Genomic DNA, 25,343 nt, shown 5'->3' with positions numbered 1-25,343 from the left:
GGCGCTGGTTGGCCAGAGAAGTGTCTGAGGCTGTTGAGAAAACCCATAAAATTTGCTCCGTCTTATTACTTCGCACCACCGTGCCAAAATATTGTGTCATCCCTGTAGTCACATTGTGAAATCCCCGTGCGTTTCAGGTCCTTTGAAGGGACAAGAGTGCTGAAATGAGATCGCGCAACCCACAAGACTATCACACTAATTGAAGCTGACAAAAATACGAACTGCACCCTTTTGAACCGCTGACATTGAACAGGGTGGATTAGGCAGCTATATTAACAACAGGTGACAGCCTGGAGGGAACAGTGGATCGGCCGTGTCACGGAGGGGCTGATCTGGACAGTCACAGATTACAGCGCGAGGCAGACGTTAAAGAGGAAAGTGTCTTTCCTCATCTTCTTTCCCACCTCTCTTGAACATCGAGGAAAATAAAAAACAAAACAAAACTGTGGTACATGGTTGTGCAGGGTTTTATTTGTATTACAAAGTCACATATATACAGTTAAATGCATAAACCCCAGTCGAAAAAATATGAAAACAACGGGAAAGGGAAATTTAAAACAAACAAACAAAACCATCTTAAAAGACCGCACTGCTCTCAGATTTGCTGCCTTAATGATGCAACTGGAGAAATTAGTGACAAAAAAGGTCAAAAAGTGAAACATACACAATAGGTTAGATTAAAAAAAACAAAACAGGAAAAACAAACAAACCGTTTATGTCTGTTTTGAAAAATGTGGATTTGTCAACCAGTCTTCTATTCTAATGTAGTGTTCATAGACAATTCATGAACTGACTTAGTAGATGCTTTAATAAGCATCACAGTTTTCTTACATTTCTACGCATAAATACAAAGAAAGGCTCGCTCAGGCGGTATAAAATTACAGTTGCAGTGAAATGCTCCAGTAGCTCGACATGCCTTTTTCCAAATCGCCTACTCACTCTAAATCTTAGATTTACGGTGCCAGCTTTTTCCCAAGGTCCGCTCTGACTGCATAAAGCACTGTACATCATGAATAAAGTGTACACGGATGTGTCCTTGAATCGTTTTGATATTTATCGTGTTAACTTTAACATTTATTACTCTTTCTGTGTTGTACAGTTTTAAGAATAATGTCCGATGTCAGCTTTTTGGAAAGAAGGAAAAACATAGAAGAGAAAGTTTGTGTTGGAGAATCATAAATTATACAGCACTGCTGCAAAATACAAATATATACACTGTATACACTGAATCGAGAGTAGCTGGAGCCCAAAGCAACCAGCTCCAAAACGGTAACAGTGAGGGACCAAAAACCTGGAGTCAGTCGGCCTTGTCCGTCAAACGTCAGACCACTTCACAGCCACCTCAGATTTTGGTTTAACTCTGATTTAAAATATAAACCTGATGTCATTAAATTCAAGGTAAAAACAAAAATCACTTGAACTGAGAGGGGACATGAGCACATCCCGCTTCAGTCAGAAAACAGTGTTGGTTATGCGTGTTTGAGTGCTGAGGCTGTGATGGGGTCCAAACATCCTCTGCTGGCTGGTCAGAGGCTGCCGATGTTGGGGAAGCTCTTCAGCTTCTCTGGGAAGTCATCTTTATAGAGCACCGGGTCTGCGCGATGTTCCACCACTTTCAGAGGCATCGTCCCGAAAACTGAGGCAAACTTGTTGATGCACTCAGATCTACAGAGCGGGAGACATTTTATCAACAAGCATGATAAAACCATTCATATAGCATCTGACCCTTAATAGACTCAATACTGAGATTGGGTACATTAAGGTCACTTACATTATTTTGACATTTTATGCAATTGCTACATGAAGGTTTTTATAATGTTTGTTTTTGGACATTGGCTACTTTTTCACTTATTTTTAGTCTTTGTACAAAATTATTTTCTTGGTTTTTTTTAGACTGTTAGAAAACAAACAGTGCAATAAACACACTCTACTACTGATGTTCTGAAATTGCACCAAACTAAAATGATCTGAGGGAATTTCAGCTGCTCTTTTGTTGATCATTTGGAAAACAAATACCTCTCCACCATGTGTGTCTGATCCAGCGACAGTCCATCTATGGCAGTACATTCAGGGCACTTGAACTTCTTCCTTGGAGTCACCTAAACAGAAGCACAGTTACAGTCACACCAGTGATATTTGCTCACTTCAGGGTTTGTTAAGGCTCAGCATCCTAAACAGGAGCAGTTTGGTCAAATGAAGCAAGTCTTTGACATCCAAAGAGAACTTTTGTTGCAGACAGTGTGAAGAATTACTTTTTAATTCTTATCGGCAGGACATTTCCTTCCCTTGACTTTTGTCATGAACATGTGAACATTTGAATGTACGTGTGTAGAAGGAAGGGGAAGTCAGATATTCTTGGTCAAAGAGGGTAAGTTAAGGAACCTGTTGGAGATGTTATGGGAGGTAGGACCAGAGGTGCAGGTGTAAGAAAGTGTGCAGAGTGTGCATAAGCCCTAGTGAGCTTAGAAAAACACACTGGGAGGGGGAGTGTCAGTGAGTGACTCCCAGATAAGGGAGGTTAAGGTCGGGCTTTAGCTCAGGGCCCCTGCACCTGGACAGAGTTGGGGGGAGGGGGAGAGGCTGTGATGTTGAAGGGTGAGAGCTGATCAGACCCAGAGATGCTGGTCTGCTGTGTCAGGCTACAGACTCCCCACGCAAACTTTTAACACCCAGACCAGACAGAGCCATGAACATACCTTTATGGGGGCTTTGCCAGTGATGTTGGCCACCAGGAAATTCATGGCAATATCTTCACAGTTCATGTGAGCATCCACCCAGTTCTTGATGTCTCCCGGCATCTTGTATGTGTACAAATAGTTGAAGTACTGAAAAGAAAGAAAAGAGCGGACAGTTTAACATAGTGAACCAGCATCATGTAAGGAGAACTATTGTTTTTCTAATTTCCTTTAAACTCAATGCACAAATGCCTTTCAAAGACTAGCTTTTTGCATTACTGTGAAGCAAAAGTACCATCAGTACCTTCAATACTTCGTTTACATCAATGCACTACTGATGCTGTGGTCTAATCTAAGATGAGCTTCACACATTTTCACTGACAAATTGCTAGTGTAGAAAATAGTTGCAGCAATACAAAAACATAGCAATGCTGGGACCACGAGGGCACAAATTCCAAAATTGACTTGCGACCCAAAGTCTATGCTTTATCATCTTCCCACAGAAATTACCCCAACTTTTGCTGAACTGTTACATACTTCTTGTGAAGTCTTAAACATGCTGAAACATGGGCTCATTTTTCCAACGAAAACAAACGCGACATGTATAAAAACGGCAAATTAAAGCTCAACTTGTTTTCAAGCAACCTGTCTCAGATCACCTTGTGGTAGAAGGCAGCTCCAGTTAGAACCATGGAGACCTCATTGGTCCACTCCGACTCATACTTCCACTTTCCCATTTCATGGTCCCAGAGGTGCAGCCGCCCGGGGTAGCCCACCAGCCTGTCTGGAAACTCCCTCCAAACCTGGAAAGAGCAGAAGAGAAGACAGATCGTCTAACACTCAGCTAACGCGAACAGAGATAAGAATTAAGGACTTGCATTAAAAAATGAAATATTCAGAACAAATTTCAAATTGAAGTTTTAATCTTACATCCGTGTCTGATGCTTTTCCAAAAACAATTACTCAAAGTCAAAAACTTGGAAAACAAAGAGAACGCTTTCAGAAAGAAACTGATTCATGACAAGCTGAATATTTCAACAGGCTGCTGGCTCAACACCAGCAGTCAATCTGACCTCCCTCTATAAGCAGAGTCACCAACAGTGAAACTCCTCCTCTATACGGCCTGTAATTCAGCGTAATTACCCTTTAACTGAGCATAATTTTATTAAATGGTTTTTAAATGGATTCAGGTGAGTGTGCATGGCTAAAAAGAGCTGGACAGGTATGTGAGTATGGAAAGCATCAGCTCCAGACCTGTTATTGTTCATCACACATCAAACACATTAAACAGGCCGTCAAATCCCCAACCACTAGAGAATAAACACTGTAATCTCACTCAATGACTTTAAACTCTGGGATCAACTTGAAGTGGTTCCCTGCAATACCTGCCATCAGGGAGATGACTGGAAAGTATGGCCAAGGTTAAATTCTTCTTTTGTTTTTCCTCACCTCGTAGCCAAACTGCAGTTCATCAGATGTTAGCATGATGATGTCATCATCGATCGCTAGCACAGCTTCGGTCTCGATCTCGTCATAGGGGAAGAAACGGTTGCTCAGTTTGTTCTCTTTGGTTCGCACGACTTTGAGTGGGACGCTGATCTTCGGCCAAAGAGTTTCTATCAATGGTGAAAAAACAAAACATTTTTATTTTATTTTTTTTAAACAGAAAGAAAAATTCCAAAATTGTACTTTTAAAGACAAACATTGCTGAGTTCACGTTATGTGATAATGAGTTGGCTATATTTGGTGTCACTGAATAATCAAATTAAATGACTGCAAATAAAAATGAGATGTATGTGGAAGACATTTAGGGGTTGAAAATGATTAGAAAAAAATCAGTGTGTGAAGATATCATTTACCCCTGAAAGAGGTTTTGAAATCTTTGCTGGCAGTGGAAAAATAGCGCTGTGGGAGCTTAACTTCCCTCACTGACTCATATCGCTATACTAACCTCAAGCACATGCAAATCTAACCACACTACGATTCTTCAGGAGGCAGACCAACAGGGGAGCATTTCAAAGATCTTGGGCAGTGTCCATGGCACGGACTATGGCACAGACAGATCACACAGAATGTGTTCCCCCATTAATGGAGTAACTGAGGCCTGGAAGCCCATGAGAGGAGCTCCAGGTCCTCCTAACCAAGTCTGAGGTCTCCTGTCAAAAGCTATTGTCAAAAATAAGCTGAGTTTAATGCCCTGAGTTTCTTTTTTCACACTCTCTTTGGATCTGTCATCAGTTTTTTTTCTGTTTTTTTCCTCCAGGCTTATAAACAAGACAATAAAAGTCAAAAGATTATTTGCTATAAAACAAATTACTGCTAAAAATAGATGTAATGCTGGATTGTGTATAAAAAAAACCCCAAAATTAAAAAAAAAAAGGGTGGAGCAAAAACAGTAAGTCATTAACACATCAAATCTAGGCTAGGTGTGAATGGGGAAGAAATTTGCCTTCATAGTGGGTTGTGCCCCATAAGTCTGACCCATCAATGGCCCCTTGTTAAGTCTAATAGGACACAAAGGCTCCATCAAACCAGGCGCCGCTGATGCCTCTAATGAAAAGGCAACTAACAGCACTTCAAAGCCATTCACTACTTGAGTACATTAGCCAACTCTTACAGCAGAAAGACAGACTTAATTCTCGGAATAAAACACCTTCATCTGAATTAAGGTGTCGGTGGGATAAGGACCTAACCATTTTATACTTAACTGCCTAATAAGGGTAAATAATTATAGGGCACCGTGCCATAAATAACCACTAATAAGACCTCACTATCAAAAATCTGTAAAGAACTAATGATGATAAATAGCCTGAGAGAAAAGCAGAAAAAGTTAAACAGAGTTAGTTGGTACCAACCAAATCCTAATAACAGGTTCTTTTTTTATTAGCACCAACACATTTATTTACTCTACGTGTGACTGTGACTGGAGCGCTGAGCAATCAGTAAATTAGTAGCTAGGTGATCTGCATATCATTAATACACTTCTCTTTTTAGGGGCAGTGTTTTGCCAGTCCGCTCTACTTTTTTTATTTATTTATTTAAAAACCCTCTGTGCAACCAGAGAGCATGAAACCGTTTGTGGGGAGATGAGTTTTGGCTGCTCTCTCCATTATCATTTATCTGTTGTACAGAACACATTTATTGCTCAGGCACACAGGCCAAGAGACCAATCAATAATATCCTGTGATTGCAGACTGGTCCTGACCAGTTGGTGAGTGACTGCTGGCTGAAACTGGTTGAAAAGCAGGAAGCAAGAATATGGTATCACAATAGAAGTGCAGTTGAGGGCTGTTGTGGTTGTGACTGGTAATTTAGGGCAGAAGTAAATATCAGAAACCCCTCTCAATTGAACACAAAATTTAACAAGAATACCAATCACAGTCTCTTCTACAAGATTGCTTCCATTACCTAGCTAGTTTGGTTTGACCCAGTAAACTTCAAAGTGGGTATAGGCTTCTGAAAAGTTTCATGACCTTGAATGTTTTCCACTCACCCTCAGGAGGACTCTTGTTCTGGTTATTCCACACCACCAGCAGTTTAGCTAAGCTAGGCACCTTGGAGATTTCCGTGATGACCCGGAAAAGACTCTCAACACGATCGTAGGTTAGCACCACTGCTGTGAATCCAGGAGCCCTCGGTGGGATGAGTGGTAAGAACAGGGGGCTGTTTACACTGGACCACTTCTGTACAAGAAAGGCGACAAAGAAAGACATAAGCTTTTAATGCCTGGAGCATCTTTTTCAATTCTTTATCATTCACTCTTTTTGTCCTTTCCAAGCAAAGCCACTGTAGCGCTAGTCTCATGAATTCTGTGTCAAACCAGTCTGTCATGGTTTCCATGATTGAATGCCCAATAACAGGGCTTTAGTGGTGAGTGAGGTCACTTTTTATAATGGAGCAAGAATCGTCCAACAGTGTGTCAAAGGGCCTAGCAGAGGCTGAGTATTTAAAGCCAAAAGCTTCCAGTGACAGTGCCAAGTAAACCCTACAGAAGCAGTAGCACAGAAGGACAAGAAAGGAGTTGGAAATTGAGACAGGTGTCCAACCTCTCGTGCCTACTAATCTTGTGATGCTATTGTGACAAGTGAGACTAAGGTAGGAAAATGTAGGAGAAAGTGGGCTGGACAGGGAGGACGGGATGGGATGGAACAGTCATAAAAATGAAAAGAATTTCCCAGTTGCGAGTAGCAGCCATCTAAAGTCAGTGTGGAACGTAATCCTGGATGTAAATCCGTTAGTTAGATTAAAAAAAAAAAAAACTCACCTCCAAAAGAAATTGTGATGGTGTGCACAAAGTAAATAAGAACAGAATGCAGTCCTCAGTAAACTGCTTAAAACTATTTCTAAAAGTACAAATACAATACATGGAGTGGGATTATCATTTAAATCTATGCTCCTTTTGAACTTACTGAAACCAGTCTCAAAAAACAAGTTGTTTCTAAAGGGTGTTTTTATAGGGGAAATAAAACCAAACCATATCTTCCACTTAACAAGCGTGCGCTACTGCCAAATATAAGAATATAAGACCTTCAGGGCACCCTTGATAAACTTCATCAAAAGCTCCAAAAAAAGTTCCACTGTGTTTGAGCACAGCAAAGAGAGCGCATCTAACACAGTAAATCTGTGGTCTGTTTGAAGTACATATAAACCCTGTTTCTTCTCTGGTCCCAGGTGGCCACAGTGTGATTATGTGGCTGCTTCCACAGCATCAACACAAGTCTGTCAACAGAGACACGGCCACTGCCTTTTACACAACATCACTCACTCCATCACAATTAGAAAAAAAAAAAAAAAAAAAAAAAAAAAAGCACTTTACTGGCAAGTGGAAACTTCACTGTGGTCGTTGTCACATTGTCAAATAAAAAGAGGGGGAAACAATTAAACTAACACATATAGGCAGCACAGTTGCATGAAAACAGACTAAAAGACACTGAGAGCAGTTTAGTCATTTGTCAAACAGAAAAGATTCGATAAAAGAAAGCCACAGCTCGAATATCAACCATCAAATAGTGGTAGGAGTCATTTTGCTTTTATACTAAACATTTAAACTAAGAAGAAGAATTTTATTTGGTTGTTTGAACTGCTTAGGTGGTTATTCTCTAATCTTAGACATCAGGACATCTGAGAACTGCTACACAACTTCTGTTAGCATGTCATTACTTGAGTTACTTGTAGCATTTTTTTCTCATCCAAGGAATTTAATCATTTTCTGATGGGCCCAAAACTGTATTTTTAAATATTTAACTTCTCTTTATACACATGTGATGGACTTGTTGATTATTTACACACTGGTTCAACCATTTAAAAAGTCCTAGGAATCCTTCTGAGGCACTACTTCGTGCATTCATGTCAGTTTTTAACTAAAGCATTGTTAGTATTAGATCTTAGTGTCCTCATTGTCATCGAGCTGTGTTGCCATGTACTGCATTACACTGTGGGTTAGGGCTGGGTCATATCATACCATTCACGGTAATACCGGTATAATGTTGGGCAACAATAAGAAAAGGAAATATCGCGATAGAATTTGGGTAAAACGTGCATGCGCAGTGCCTTTGTTTACATACGCACATGGCCGTGATGGAGAATGAGAAGGGTGAAAGCGGATCGTTGAATGAAACTGATGAATCAGAACTGGTTTGTAAAAATGCTGCAACTTCAGTGGTGTGGAACTGGTTTAGCTTTCATCCATCAGATACACAACAAAGCAGTATTTTTGGTAGAGCATGTAAAGTATTTTGTCTAGTGTCAATTATATCACCAGTTATATCGTTATTGCAAATTTTCAAATGTATATCATGATAAATATTTTTGGTCATATCGCCCTGCTCTACTGTGGGATATTTAAGATGGTGTATTGACCGGTGACCAGATACTTAAACTTTCTCCCAAGAATAGCATGCACTTCATGTACTACTCAGTTAACTTATAAAAAACAAAACCTTACTTTAGCATATAAAATACTATTCAATGACATTTCACACACAGCCTAAACACTTTCAGTATGTCGTTCAAAGTCAGCACTTTGACCTCATAGCAGTTCTTTTCTTTCATATTTAACTTTTTTTTAAAGAAGTAATGCCCAAATACTCAAAGATTGTACTCTAACTTTAAGAAAAAACAAGAAAAAGACTTTCCTATGCCCAGGTCCCAATCACCACAAAAACCTAAACTGTGGCAAATTATAAAGTCTGAGATGCCTCAGTTCTTGTAATGTAAAAACCTTACAAGTATGCCCCCTTCCTACAAATCCCAAACAAAAAGCAGCTTGTCCCTTATTCTGAAACCCCCTCTCCAAAGGCACCAGCAGTCCTGGGCAATGTGCTTTCAATTACCACCAAAAGACTAGGGGAGGAGAGGGGGAAAATGTCTGCCTGATGTATTTAGTGCTGTGTGCAAGTTCTCCTCACCATCCATTCACAGAATTCATACAGACAACACTTTATCTCCCATTTCAGGCAGGTTAATCTAAAGACCTGTCCTGTGACACCGTCAACACCCTCTGGGTTGGGACAAACTTTGAGACCAGAGTAATTCTGATGGGATGGACTGGTGGCTTAGATGTTAATACGAAACATTTTGACACAAGAGGCAAATGTCAAGTGAAGCTGTTTTGTGAAGCGAGCTGGTTTAGAGTGAAGTCGTGGTTGAGAGTGAACAGCTGGATAACCAGTTCATCCTGAAATACTATACGGACTTAAGCAGAACTGGAAAGGGAGTCCCCCCCACCAAAAAAACCCCTCAAAGTGTTGACTGTTTACATCCACGCATCCTGATTGCAAGTGCCACCTCTAATCTTGGCATTTTAGTGGATCTACTTAAAATGTGGTACTTGTAGACATCTGACAGATCCAAGGCCATTATTATGCATCTACACACAAGCTGACATGCACACGCCTCTACACCACAGGCGGAGGATGGAGGAGACTCTAGATCAGACCGAGCTGATTAACAACTCCTGAGAGATGGTCGCCCCAGCCAAGATGTCGGCAGCCACAAACTCTTATAACCACAGGGATGCTAAGCACACACATGCACACACACAGAGACCATTCTTTCACATCCAGCGTTCTCGCTACAAACACAATGACTCAGGCGTACGGGAACTTAGTTTTCACCACAATGGAGGCATCCTCTGAGCGCAGAACTGCTGACACAAACTGGCTCCCTCAAAGCTATCTGGGTGTATACCAAACTGTGAAGCGCTGCATCTGTGGTATTTCAGAAAGAGGGAAGGCATCTACTGTCACTCTACTAAAGAGGCTTTGATTTATAAGGCACAGGAGAGTGGGAAAGCTTATGTGGTACTGTGAGCGTGTGTACAGCCAAAGCTCTATTTTGGACGAGTGTCACTCAGATGTCTTCAACAACAACAAAAAAAAAAACAACTTCTAGGAATACAACTGAGCAGCTCAGCACATAATAGCCAAGGACTTTATAGGTTATACAGATGTTTGCTGCAAAAAAAAAAAAAAAAAAAAAAAAAAAAAAGCAACAGCACAAAACTAAAAGATAATAATACAACATTAAATATCCTGTTTGGTGACTAAAAGTTACAAACATTTGCAATATGCATGTCAATGTCAAGTGTAGACAGTTACATACCACCACAGGTGGATTGTTCCACTGCTCATAAGTACGCGCAGCATATGGGTAGATGCGATCGTTGATGATCTGGAGAGTTGTCAAGCCAATAGCCTTCATGGAGCTGAAGTAGGCCTCCCAGAACCAGCGTGCCTGTAGACAAATGACACAAAACTACTTAAAACTGGAAACAGGCAAGCCAGAGTAAAAACACGACATGCCTAGGGTCAGTGCATTCACATTCAGTGTTACGTATATTCTTTCGTCTCATGTAGCTCAGGAGGTAGAGCAGGTCATCTACTAAACAGAAGGTCAATGGCTTGATCCCTGGATGATCCAGTCTACATTCCAAAGTATCCTTGGACAAGATACTAAACCCAAGATGTTCGCCGATGCTTTCATTGGAAAATTAATGTTTGATAGAACGCACTCAGATGTAATAAAGACGTGCTTTTATGAGGAGGTGAATGAGAAAGCATTCTGAATGCTCAACTAGAACAGAAAAGCACTATCCAAGAACCAGTGCATTTAACTTTAGCAACATATCTTACGTAAATATTATTTAAAAAAATGCTGCAAATAGATATAAGATAAATCAGTGCATATAAAAAAAAAATATATTTTCACAGCAGAACTGTAAATCTAGAACTACTAACTTTAAGATAAATATGTTATTTCACTGGCCACATGAAATGATATTATGTCCTCCAAAAAAATTTTTTTATTCTCATATTAACCTACAGAGTGGAGCAGTTATAAAAAAATAACACCAGAGTGTTGTCATAACTATAAAATCCAGATATTCCCTGGCCCACATCTTTGAAGACAATTTTGCAGCCCTCTCCAACGTCTTTGTCCTTCAACGACTCTTCTTTTGAAGCCCAATGAAATCTCTTTTGACTGCGTCTGTTTTCCTTCAACACATCTCTGCTTTGACTTTATGATAAGTGAACTCTTAACCCATATCTTAATGCTACAGCAACGGACTCTGGAATCTCCAAGTGCTCTCATTCACCATTGACTTCACATAGTTTTTGTGTTTTTGTCAATATTGGAAGCATGGAAGTCATCTATGTGTTAAATTTCTATAATCATGAAAATTGCTTCAAGATCTGACTGTTATGAAACTTCAAGGGACAGTGCCATGTTACACTTATATGACTCCACCCAATCTGAATTACTGATAGTTTTGGGGTGAAGGATGTAAATATCTTAGAGTCTGCCCTCCTAATGGATGCGTCCATGAGCATTACTGCATTTTGTGGATGCTCTATGTTAAACAAAGAGCTTGTTAACACATAACCATGAGACATTTCCCTAAATCGCCAATGTCGATGTCATGAGATGAAAGATTGGAGATGTAGAACAACAAAAAGAGACTATATTTTTACAGAGGAGCTGAGGAGAATCCAAAAAGACTTTCTAATCTCAAGGGGGAATCCCAACGGTCCATAAATCAGCCAGTGATGAAAGTTTCTTTTCCGACCGGGAGGAGGCAAAAAGCAAACTGTGCTGGCCTGAGGGCCCATTCCCCTCCCCTCCACCCTCTCCCAGTGCCTGGAGGAATTTTTATGAGCAGGGAAGAACAGACATCATTGCAAGAGAGAAGAGAAACCCTTTCTACGTCTTCCAACTGGAGCAGTAACCGTGCAGCAAGTCTATAGTCTATACTTGGTCCCTGTTGGTTCTACTGCTTAAAACAAAAAGTACAGCAGTACAAATACGTCCAACCAAATAATCCATAAGCTGAACAAAAATTACTTCTCCAATCATTTTTTTAAAAAATACTGGTGTAATGTAAATTTTAACTATGAGGCCGCTGCAAATGGTGAAAAATAATTCATGTATGATGTAACAGTAATCTGATGTAATGGCTGGTTTAAAATACTCCCCAGCAGCTCCTGCTTTTTTGTTGTTTATAATCATTAAAATGTCAAAGCAGTGCACAATAACAGTTAAGCTGACGGTATTCTGCATGGCTTTGTTTAAATCAGCTGTAGCTCTCAAGTGCCTGACACATGAATTAACCTGTAAACCAGAATTGGCAGTCACTGAGTTGTGTACAGACATAGGCAGTCATTAGTGTTTTTGATATAATCAAAAACAGCAGTGAAACCTGAAGTCTGTTCAAATCACGCTTACCGGGAAAACCTTTCCATTCCAGTTTCATCAGCAGGTTTGTGTGGCTCCAAAACATTTTGTAGTGTAACAAAGAAGCACACAATGCGGTGATTCCCATTTTCCTTTGTTTAACCTGTGTTTTCATGTTTTATTTAACCTTAAACTGCGAAGTTTATATAACTCCTGGGTTTGTGTTTAGGAAAGAAAACAGGAATCTGTTGGAGCACCTCAGCTGAGATTAAATTTGCAACTCAATTGGTAAAATTAACAACCTGCTACTAAATTTAATGGGCAACAAATAAATGACCAAAAAAAGCCAGTGAAGCCACTGTCATTGTTCTGACTGCTCAGTTCTGAATGAAGGCTTGCATGTAAGAAGAAGACTACAGGAATACCTATACAGTGAGACTATTGCAAGTTGGGACAATAGGCAGGGTCAGCAAACTAGAAACAGTCTAAGGAAAAGATGAGGAGTAAGTTTAACTTAAACTCACTGGCAGTAACTCCCTCCATCTCTCTTATGTATTCTAATTTAATGACAGAATTGATTTATTTGATCTATGTGTCCTATTTTGAGGGTATGACCCAAAGAAAACAACGGGAGTAAATACACAAACACTGGCTCTGGAGTGGCCTCAATTGAGCACTGTTAACATCTCACAGCTGTTTAGTATGTGGCCTTTTTAAATGTGACCTAATTTGATGCAATTACATCATCTCAAATTTGAAAATGAGTTCTGCAGCTTCAACCAAGTCTGCTGGCTACTAATAGAGGCTCAACAGTATTAACAGTATAAACAAAAGTAGCTTATCTTAGTCCGATTTGTTTTCTCATCAAATCTCCCTCTTTCCCGATTTCCTTTCTTGTTTGGAAACCCCACCCCACGCAATATGACAATTACTACAAATCACGCCACCTAAGATTTACACACTCTGAAATCAAGGGTTGCTGAGCCCTCTGCTGGCAGATCTAACAAAATACATTATCTCAAAAGTTTAAATGGACCCACTGAGTTTTCCCTTTACAACAATGAAAGTTTATATTAAACAGCACCTAAGTTCCACATATCGAGGTCAGTGTATGTTTAATTAACCTATGAACCTTTCTAACTTCAAACTGGTTGCTTGTTGTCAGACCAAGTTTTAGTTAACTTTTAGCTTTGTATGATGTCAACAAGCGAGGACATCCTTCATATCTCTGGCTGTCACTTCAGAAATCTCACTCATCTGCTTTTCTTCCTGTTTGGGAGGAGGGACCAATCAGAAGGAAGTAGGATTAAAATCAGGGTGATCCTAAAGGGAGAGGAACTAATATGTCTGGATAGCAGATTAACTGAAGGGCTGCAACAAAGCCCAGTTTAGGGTACATGAACTTATTTTGAACTGCAGTAGAGCTCACAATAAAAGTATGGAGCTGGAAATCAGCGCAACAGGTCCCTTTCAAGCTCTGTTATACATGTGCTTTAAAAAAAAAAAAATCAGCATGAACTTTACTCTATGGTTTATGTAGAACAATGTCCAGTACTCTTATTTGGGAATAATCTGGATAATCGTACATTAAGCAAAAGTGCCCCAGTGACCTATAATAAAAGTTCACATCCTTGTTAATTTTGGCACTTAGCCACTGTGGCTGTGAATGCTAATACATCTCAAAACTATGATGTTCCCATTCTGATAAATAAGGTTTGTGTTTTTAGTTGTTGTTTTTTTAACATGGGAATGTACCATGGTGCACTTAACAAATACAAACAGAAGGATATTAGAAACATGCTTTATCTAGCATTTTTCCTGAACATTAAAGTAAAATTCTGTCTTAAAATGACTTCTTTCAGTCTGATAAATGATCTAAATCATGATAAAAAAGAATTTGGTAAGAGAAATGTATCAGAAAAAAAACCCTCAAGTGGTGATCAGTTTGATCCATCTGTACACCATCAGAGAAGGCAAAAGAGTACTTCTGTGACCAGTGAATAAAAAATATCAGATGCTTCCATGGTAGCTGTGAGATGTCCACAGCATAGTACCACACCCCCGAGAAAAACCTAGCAACCTGACAAGCAAACCATGTTTTAGAGTATATCTGGCGTAATCCAACACCAACCCCATCTTTGAGCCCTTGGCCTAAAACGCCTGTTTGGCCAGTATAATTGGTAAATGGACTTGGGTTGATACAAGTGAATGAGGAGCAGCTGAACTGGTGCACCTCTCTCGTGGCTGCTTTCACTTTTGTTTATTGTGGCTCAATGCACATAGCAAATGGAAAGCGAATGAGCCGTCTCTGTCCATTTCATTCAAGCTAGAATCAACATAAAGTCCTCAGAGAGCCTTTTAAAAATCTAGCCTAAGCAAAGAAGGAAACTCACAAAAAGGAAGACTGCCAGCCAAATTTCTGTCTTTTGCACATGACATAAAATTTGTTTTGGTTTTCAAGGGCTTGATTGGTTGGCCGGCTGGTTAAGGACCAGGTTCATCTCAGACATGACATGCAAGTGCTGTAAAACCCAGCGACTAGCATGTCAATCCGACATGGTGGATATCTGATTGACATCTAAATGTATGGTGCAAACCAAATATAAACTGCAACCAAATGTTCTTTAGTTTTGCAGAAGTTTGCTGAGAGATGTTAAACACTGTCTTGTACCTGTCTCTGCATTTCTTCAACCTGTCGGTGAGGGATACTCTTCAGGATTGTGTACATCTCTGACAGCTTCTCCTCAGGAATAACAACAGATGCCCTGTGCAGAAACAAAAGCATTAAATATGACAGGCTTTCAAACGATTTATTTTTCCACTGTATTAAGATGTAGGGCAGACCTTTTCCAGTCAAGTACTTCAGAGAACGGCAGAATGTAGGAGTCAGCCAGAATGACGGGAACACAGCCAGCCTGTAGCACATCACTGAGGGCAGCCTGACCCAAACGTGCCCCCCTCAAGACCACACAGAATGACGACTCCTGCAGAGAAATGTTGGGAACAAACTATTAATTACAAGGAAAAAACTTTAACTGCATTCTGAACATGAATAAATTAAATCGATTTTAAATGAGTGCACTTAACGAGAAAAATATGACTCTTTGAGTGCAGATTGTTATGTTTCCCACCTGCAGGATCTGTGGGTAGTCGTACACCTGCCCTTTGTAGCATCGTTTTCGTGCAGAGGCAGCACCCTGAGAGAGGTTGCTACACTTGTCCAGAAGAAGGAGGGCTTCTCCATTTTCTTCCTTCAATCGCTCCAGTTCAGCTCTGTACTCTCGGTGAATAGCAGTTTGTGAAGAAAGAATAAAGTAGTGCCGAGGCCTGGGTGGAGTCAGAAGATATGGAAACCAGTTATTAGAGAAGATAAATTAGGAAATGATTTTAATTTAGTCAATGTGTGACATGTGTTTACCCAGGTTGTCTCTCAGGCAGGTCAACATCTGCAGAAAGGGGGCTATAAACTGGAATGCTCACATCATAACCTTGTCTGTAGGTCCATGTAGAAAAACCACCTCCAGCCAGCAATGCTCTGAAACAAACAGATCTGGGTTGTAGCAATGTTTCCAGAAAAGAGGAACCTTAACACGCTCAACACAAATTCACTCATTCAAATTTACATTTTGTTAACAGCAATGCCGATTTGCTTGTGGTTATATTCTTAAACAGTTCCCAATGATATGGATTCTGTACTAAGTTCGTGGTTTCACTTTTCTATAAAGTGAAACCATGCTGACATGCACACCTGGTTCTGATGAGGCTCCATGCCAAATACACTGTGGATGAGCACAGGAAATTCCTTACAGCTAAGATAGTGTTCAGTGTCTCAAACGTGGTAATAAACCAAATTTGGCCCGCAGCCTACTTACATTTGGCCCGCGAAGCCATACCAAATTACTATCAGAGCTGTAATTTGTATTATACAGCTATATATTGTTTAGTATTAAGCTTTGCTTGTTTCATATTCAGTTTTTCAGCAAAACGTGTTTGAGTCCATAAGAAAAGATTCATTGTTATATCTGGAGGAATAAATATACTTCAATAAATATTAACGTTAGCCCGCGACTTTGTTCCAGTTTTGAATTTTGGCCCACTGTGTATTTGAGTTTGACACCCCTGCCTTAAAGGGTCTGGAAAACATGTTCTCTCTTACCTGCTTGTAAGTAGATCTTTCATCTGCATCAAAATATCACTCTTAACAATTTGTGAATGACTGCAGTTTTGATAAATACTTGTTTGAACTTTGATAATTTCTGCACAAAAACTGATTAACATTGTTTTCTAGTTGAATGCATTTTTACCTCCAAGCAGGAGGCTGTTGGACAACATAAAAGCTTATTTATCATATTTCTAGACAGCTTTTAAGCTGTACCAGTACAACCTCAGCTGATGAGGATTAATTAATGGAATTAATGAACAAAGACTATGGAAGTCTCAAAGCTTTGATCTAAATATGAGCATCTCGTTTACTATTATCAGTCATTAATATAATCAGTTCCATTGCTAGGGATGGGTATCGAGAACCGGTTCGCACTGTTTCAATTCCTTGGAATTGTTTGCCATTTTTGCAAACGATTCCCTTATCGATTCCAGTCGCCCCGAATGACGTCACCACATTGCGGAGCGTCATTTACCTGGCAGGAAACACGGCGCCTAAGCGGCTCAAACGCTCAAAAGTTTGATTATACTTTACGAGAACGGATGACAACAGGGCAACTTGCAATACTTGCAAAGTAGATATTTCATTTAAGGGAGGAAACACTACGAATATGCAAAAGCATTTGCTCACAAAACACACGATGACCTTAAATGAATGTCGTGTTTTTAATTCCGCTCCGGACTCGTGAATCTCAACCCAGCAGCAGCATTAACGTTTGCACGTCCTCTCCCGTTAATGCGGCAGGTAAATAATCAACTAACAGTGCATATTTTGTTTGCGCGATCTGCCTTATTACAAAACCTGCCATTACTGTGCATTTAGGTGACCATGATGAGAGAGAGAGTCTGGCTCAGATGCTGGCAGTTCTTGCTGCAGTCCACCGGTAGCGTCTCCTTTCAGGCCAGGATAGACGAATGTCACCGAGCAGTGACTAAGTTTGTGGTCAAAGGCTTGCACCCATTTGCCACAGCAGATGCCCCCGATGTTTGGTAAGAGAATGTGTTTAATTGTAGGCAGGGACATTACAGGATATTCTTGTGTAATTGCTACTGAATAATTTATGTTATACTTTGTTATTGCTACAGAAGAATATTTATTTTATTATTTTACATTTACAATTTTTTTTCCTGGGGACCCTGTGACACCCCATTGAAGAGCCGTAGGCTGTGGATCGCTTAAGATCTCACTGTTAGGTTTGTAAGGCCATGTTACTCCTAAATTTCTGTCTTGTTCAAAGAGAAGATATAAAACAAAGTTCTAAGCTATTCGCTGTTCTCCTTTTTAAAAAAGAATCGATAAGAGAATCGATAAAAAAATCGAATCGTTAAACAGAATCGAAAATGGAATCTGAATCGTGAAAATCGTATCAATACCCATCCCTATCCATTGCATTAGTTAAACATACAATACTACGATGCTGTAAATTCAAATCATGTTTTTTTTTTTTATTTCTCAGTGACTTCAATCACAGCAAAGTAATTATGTTAAGATGTGTTCCATTTACCTGTCTCTGGGCACATCCAAGGCAGTGTTGTAGTCAGGAGGGCCTCCAGGTAACATGTTGAAAAGCAGATGATTCATCCCTTTGTCCCATCTAACAAAACATCATCATCAAGATCAGAGCTGTAACAACTTCTCACTTTGAAGATTATTTGAACAATGGAAAACTGACTGAAGTTTTTCTAATTACCTGAATAAATAACTGCTCATTTTAAAAAGAAAAGCCTTATTTGACTTTAAGCTGTTACCATTTAGTAGTTTTAAGAAGTTCAAAATTTATCAATGTATTATTTGGTATCAAAAAATACTGGTTAAACAGAATATTGCGCATATTTAAGAGACAATATGTGAATCTTTTACAGATTAAAAACTACCAAAACAGTTAAACTCCAATACATGTTTAAAATCAGAGGCATCACAACAGAGACCTATTGTGATGAAATAAGGCTGAAATTAAATCTATTATAGTATTTTACAGCAGTACAAAGTATAACTTTGGGAGGGAAGGGGATTTTTGAGACCTTAATTTTGGGGAAAGTCAGCAATTTAAACATTTTTTTTTAATCAATTTTGATTTGTTATTCCACACGTGGAGTTTTGGTGTCCTGATCACCACTGAAACTGCAGTAATGTAAATTTAGACAATATTTCAAAGTAATTACCAGGAGGCGTTTCAGACTTTTTTTGGTGATCTGAATTAAAATAAAAACCGAGTACCTGGGTAACATTGCCAGAGCCTGGGCTGTCTCTCTTATACGGAGGGAGTTCTGATTTAGTACATCAATAGATGGAATGAAAAGGCAAGCCCTTGTAACATCGTCTGTGTAAAAGTCACTGTCAGAGATGGCACTAAGCAGATCATTGTATTCTCGAGACAGGCCGGTGCTGCTGATGGGGACCCCCAATTCATCTACAAACCTCTGCAGAGGGTAGATATAAACCTGCAAGCACAATTTCAACAGTTGTTCGTGACTTCTACGTAAGAAAATTGAGTGTCTGTGTGTGGGGAGTGTTTCCAGGTAGCATTACCTTGATTCTATTCTTAGGGTTGTAGCCACACCTGTATACATCAAAGCAGGTGTGCATGCGACAGCTCAGGTCACCCCTCTCAGGTATGGGACTGGAGACGGGAAGTCTGATCAGAGGTGCGTCGTGAACACTGCGCTTGTCGAGGGTCCAATCAGCTGTGGACTCAATGGAGTGCGGCCAAAACTGAAACATCCCTGTGGCGATTAGTCCAAGCAGCACCACAGAAAACAGGGTGATGTAGTAGATGCGGTGCTTGGTTTTCATCCGAGGGATGAGAGCAGGGCCCCGCGAGCTGTATTTCCCAGAGGTATACATGTCTGACACCTCTTCGTTAACCAGCCGCTGTAAACACAGGTTTCGGATCAATGGCAACTCCAGGAAGTGTTCAGACAACACGAAGCACACTAGGCATCAGTTTAAAAACCAGTCTTCTGTCGCGTGATTGGCAAAAATCACTAGTTTATATGCCGATTTCAATGCATTTGCTGCCAATGACTCGAAGCTAGATAACGGGAATGTTACCACTATCAGGGTGATGCCACCAAACCACAATGTCCATGATAGCAACCATAACATAAAAAGCGAGTGAGAGAGAAAAGGTCGTTAAACAAACGCCAAATTTGCAGAAATTAGCTAAGAAACTATCTTTCCTAACAGCAGCTAACGTAACCCACTAGTAAGCTACACTAGCTCTGTAAACATTCATGCTAACCGAGTTTATTAATAGGTGTTTCAGCCATTAGAAACCGACCAGAAAAGGAGTAAATGCCTAACAATAAACGTATATGTTCTACCTACCGAGATGTCGTTAGTCGGAGAGGGGAGTTTGGTCTTAAATCATGGCAACATTTAGAGAACAGACTGCACATATGCATACAGTGCTAACCTAGCTTTGAGCTAGCAGCTAACACCCCTAGGTAATCTTTCCGTGACTTGCGGAAGTTCTTCTTCTTCTTTGCTTCCTCAGAGTACCCAGAAGAGACGTGCTTTGCTTCTCTCTGGCGGAATTGGAAGTATAAGAACACATTTTACTAATATCAAAGGTTGAGACCTCTGATATTATTTAAGAAAATAATAATAATGATGATAGTTTAAAAAAAACAAAGTCAATTCAAAATTTACTACCATGTGCTTTCACTGGCCCCTTATAGTGAGTGCTCAGATTTCATGCTTAACAAACTAACAAAATAAAACTGCACAACAAAATTTAATAGAATTTTTTTAATTGGTTGAAAAACGTTCTTGCTGCTAGTGCGTTAAAATATGTTAAATCTTATCTATAATTTTAGCCAGAAACATATGAAGATTAGTCCCACTTTACCTGACGGAATTAAAGTGGGATAAATAATAATAATAATAATAAAAAAAGCCAAGTTAATGAATTAAGAAGCTAAAAACAGCAATGGTTTGTTATTTTTGTCATGGCAAATTACACAAATACATATAACTATGTAGAAATATGGAAGATTTGGCATGCTTTAGGTTAATTAATGTAGAAGTGGATAAAAAGCAGATAAAAAAAGGAAGGGTGATTGGTATAGATGAAAAACCCATGGAAGTATGGAGATGTTAGGAAAAAAGTGAGTGGACTTTTTTAACACAGTCTTGAGTGACAGGATCCCTGAGGAATGGAGAAGTGTACTGATAATGATTTTTCTAGAACAAAGGTGATAGCTTAATGTTGAAAAAGGGTATGAGGGGTGGCAGAAGGATAGCAGAAAGAGTGAGAGCGAAGGCTTACAAGATGATAGTGAGACCTGCTGTATGGTTTTTTAGACAGTAACACTGAGAAAAAGACACGAAGTGGAGCTAGCAGTGAGTGACCAGGATGGACACAGTTAGAAATGGGTACAAAGTTAGAGAGACACGACTGAGATGGTTTGGACATGTGCAGTGGAGGGATAATAAATATACCGGGCAATGGATGTTGAATATGGAGCTGCTAGACAGGAGGAAAAGAAGAAGACCACAGAGAGGATTGATAGATGTAGTGAAGGACATACAGATCATTGGTGTGACAGAGGAAGATGAAGGGATAGGGTGAAGGGCAAATTGAAAAAGGAAGGAAAATAAATAAGTAGGCATTGCTTTGTTTGCTCACATATAAGTTTTCATTTGTGTTAACAAAAACTTCCACAGTTAAGTCAGAAAAATAAATGTAATCAAAGTGAAAACTGAAGATGTTTTATTTAAATTGGTTGAAAATATTTTGAAGAATTAGATTTTACAGCTTAAAAGTCGACTTGCTGTAAGTAGAAGCATTTCCATTGGTAAGCCAACTACTTTTGTCTTTGGCTAATGATGCAAGAACTAGTCATGGTCTTTTTGCCTGTCAGTACAGTTTTTCCCTCTGCCTCATATCCGTACTGATACTCTGAAACACCTCCTCAGTACTGGGTCTATTCCAGTACCCGCAACTGTGGTGAACACTTAAGTGTGTGAGCCTACAGGTAGTGTGTCACAGTCTGGAAAAGTGCCAGAATACTGTATAATAAACCCACACTTCAGCACAAGTGGGTATTGTGGAAATTATCAGAAATGTCTCACACAAGCAGGCACTCTACTACTCACAAATACAGCTAGTGTGTGCATGGGATTTCCTCTTTTCTCTGCTTTTCACTTTAGATTAGGCAATATTCAGACAAATAAGGAACCCACAGTTCACACTGGCCACTTTGTTAGGTACACCTTTTTAATAGCTTGTTAAGGCCAATATCAAATAAATCAATCACATGGCAGATGCTCAGTGCATTTAGACATACAGACATGGTCAAGATGACCAGCTGACGTTAAAACTGAGTATCAGAATGAAGAAGGAGGATGATTTAAGAGATTCTGAACATGGCGTGGTTGTTGGTACCAGATGGACTGGTTTGAGTATTTCAGAAACGCTGGTCTATCACATCCCCCAACCATCTGTACAGTGTTGTGAGAGAAGTCAGAAATAAAAGAATATATACAGTAATAAGGTGACGATGACTTGTTGATGCTGGAGGTCAAAGAAGAAAGGTCAGACTGCTTTGAGATGATAGGAAGCCAATATTATTTCAAATAACCGCTTGTTGTAACCAAGGTATGCAGAAGAGCATCTCTGAATACTCAACATGTTGAACCTTGAAGCAGACGGGCTTAATCGTAATTTCTGGGGTAGCATTCAGATTGAAATTTGCAGCTGCCCACATGGACAAGTCAAATGGCTTCTGGAGAAAAATATGAGACAAAGATTGAGCTATTTGGCCTAGGGCTGAACGATTATGGAAAATAATCTAATTGCGATTTTTTGCCCCAATATTGCGATTGCGATGCGATATGCGATTATTTTTTAAGGTCTTTGTCTTCTGTATTATTAAACAAAGACAAGCAATACATCATATAGTATGGCCAATACTATATTACATTAATTTTAAACTGTTCTTTCCTGGAAGACAGACCTCTGTTATGATGACATGAGGTGATGCATGAATTGATGACTGACATTTTTATTTAACTTCTTCAATCACAACAGTATATTTGAACATACACAATAGTTTATTTTTAGCTTACAAACATCTGAGCATAAAGTGCTGACAAGGAACCCTGGTGTAAACATTAAAATGAAAGTCAGTACAATGTGCAGATTGCAGAAATATACATAAACAAAATCAGTGGCTTTACCACACTCAGTTTTTCGACATCTGTGAACTACTAGACAGTCATTCAATTAAAAAATAATTTTAAATAAATAAAACTAATAAATAAAAAATACACACATCTTACTGATCTCTGCAGTCAGTAACATTACACATAAAGTGCAAACATAATAGCAATTGTATAAACACACACACAAACACGCCTTTAAAATTTAAAGGCGTGAAATTGGACGGTCTAGCCTTCTGATTAGCGTCACCGCTGTCTCGGTGGAGTTTAATAAACTCGGCCGTCTGCTTCTTGCTATCTAAAATATAACCAGACACTGGCGTAAATTCTCGACTGTCTCATACTTCTGTTTAATAAGTTTTCTGTTTGACGTTTAGTCAGCTGTGTGAAAACCAAGGAGGAACCCACCCGGGGGATTAATAAAGTTTTATTTTATCTAATCTAATAACTTTAATCTCAGCCAAACCGATTTACTCACGAACAAACAAAACACTGAAAAAAGCCCAACAATAACATTTTTAGGTTGTCTAAGTGACTTATATATTACGTTTAACCTGAGCAGCGAAACTCCGCGGTGATCTGAAAATGATGTGCCGGGAGTTGTGCCGTTCTCGGCCGCATCAGTAACCCTCGAGCTCCCGGCTAGCTGTCGAGCTGGTGGGTAGCAGACGCCTCTGAAAACGTCGAAGCACTTTTGCAAATATGGGATATCTTGATAAACCGAGCAGATATTTGATGTTTACACAACTACTTTCTCGCCTGAAAATATGTTAAAAGTTTATTTTGTGACCCTGAAAGATTAGTATGAGTAATTTTAAAACTCAGTAGCGGCCGCCATTGCTGGAAACTGGAGTTTGGCTGGGCCGCGCTATGAATTCTGGGATATGGTAGTAATTTGGACAGCTTTCGGCGCGTCGCTGTGACGTAATCGGTCTACAAATGCGGCCTCAGGAGGATGCAGCCCATGAATTTGGACATGTCCAGAGTATAATCGCAGCCTTTGCGGTTAGAAAATTGCACTTGATCATGTCGCGATATTATCGCAAATGCGATATATCGTTCAGCCCTAAATTTTGGCCACAATAACAAAAAGTATGTTTAGAGGAATAAAGATGAGGCTTTCAAATTTAATAGGCAATAACTGCAACAACCTTCATGCATGGTGGTGGTAGTATTATGCTCTGGGGCTGTTTAGCTGAAGTGGTTTCATCACAAAGTTGATGAAATGACGAAGGGGGATAATTTCCAAATTCTTCAACTTTCGCTCAAAACAACAGTTAAACATCTGAAACTTGGATACTATTTTATTGTTTCAATGGGGACAATGATCCTAAACATCAACACTACTTTTGGAATAGATAAAGCAGACTAACATTAACCTTCCGGAATGACCTTCCCAAAGCTCCGACCTCAACCCTTTTGAAAATGTGTGGATTACATTTGAAAATCTAACATTAAACCCACAAATTCTGCCATAAAAAGTTTTCAAAGATCCAACCAGAATTAAAGCTGCAAGCAGCGTTATGAGGGCCCTCGCACCCCCGGCGCGTCGAGCCACGGCCAACACCTAAAACCAGCACGTCCGATCTGATGTGACATTGATGGATTTCATGCATTTAACCACCAGCTAACATTTCATCTTATTCAACCAGGATTATAGTCGTCCCACTAGGTGGCGGTGTAACCATTATGTACAAATGGCATAACAAACATATCCGAGCTCGAGTCTAATCATGCCTACGACCTTTGGGAGAGATTGGACATTGTGTTTTCGAGTGACAGCAGATTACTGCTTTTTGGCGAGTGATTGAAACTCCACATGCCGCCATGACCACCCCGTTTCCTTGAACGTAAAAAGCTTCGCAATTTAACATCACAAAGGTCTTTAGATTCCACACACAGGAAACCGCATCAATCTGATGAAATCTCTTGGAGGAGTTCGTCAAAGAACGGTGCCTGAAAAGAGGGGAAAATGTCGCCAAAATTACACATTCATTTTAAAATGGCTGACTTCCTGTTGGATTTGGGATTTTGCTCCAAGAGACTTTTTTATACATCTTGATCTCTCCTATAAGCTTCCCAGATTTCAGACTCATACATAAAACACAGAGCAGGGGCTGATGATTTTGAAAGTTTGTAGGGGGCGCTGTGGAGCCATTTTGCGCTATTCAAGGAAGGTGATCACATAACAACAAAGCCTTCGTCCCATTGGAGGTGTGGGCCAAATTTCAAGACTTTTTAAACTTTTCAAGCCCCTCAAACGTCACTTCATTGTTCACGGTGAACCACGTTGTCACCAGGGTGCGCCGTTCAGTTTAAAGTCACAATTTTCGCACCGAAGCATCATGAGCAACTGACGCTTTTGAGGTGGCCACGATGAACCTGTGAAAATCAGTACGACAAAATGAAAGACATGACATTTCCTGTTGCCACTAGGTGGCGCTCTGCGTATTACTGACAATGGGCACGTCAATCTGTTCAGGGCGGGACTGACATCATGCCTGTAAAGTCTGGTACTGATCAGACTGGATTTTATTGAGTTATACTAATTTGTTTCTTCATGGCGTGACATCAAAGTTCGCCATGCCGCTGGGGTCACACCCTTTCGCGAAAAGTCACAGTTTTCACTGTAACCCAAGACCAACTCCTTACGGCTTTTCTGGAGAAAT

At 39.8% G+C, this 25,343-nt stretch overlaps 1 protein-coding gene across 1 annotated transcript; it reads right to left on the bottom strand.

The window, feature by feature from the left end:
• Positions 1–449: 449 nt before the first annotated feature.
• Positions 450–20,030, bottom strand: ext2 (exostosin glycosyltransferase 2). The gene is made up of 15 exons (XM_026167079.1): positions 19,837–20,030; positions 19,039–19,380; positions 18,727–18,950; positions 18,014–18,103; positions 15,766–15,882; positions 15,479–15,674; positions 15,192–15,331; positions 15,019–15,112; positions 10,278–10,409; positions 6,169–6,358; positions 4,125–4,291; positions 3,335–3,478; positions 2,697–2,825; positions 2,017–2,099; positions 450–1,665 (listed from the first exon to the last, which is right to left on the bottom strand). Exons 2-15 carry the CDS (start codon positions 19,351–19,353, stop codon positions 1,527–1,529), a joined length of 2,160 nt encoding a protein of 719 aa, XP_026022864.1. The 5' UTR covers positions 19,354–19,380; positions 19,837–20,030; the 3' UTR covers positions 450–1,526.
• Between the last annotated feature and the right edge of the window lie 5,313 nt (positions 20,031–25,343).

Source organism: Astatotilapia calliptera, chromosome 1 (genome assembly GCF_900246225.1).
Source record: "Astatotilapia calliptera chromosome 1, fAstCal1.2, whole genome shotgun sequence".
NCBI classification, from domain to species: Eukaryota; Metazoa; Chordata; class Actinopteri; order Cichliformes; family Cichlidae; genus Astatotilapia; species Astatotilapia calliptera.
This window is presented reverse-complemented; position numbering and strand designations above follow the sequence as displayed.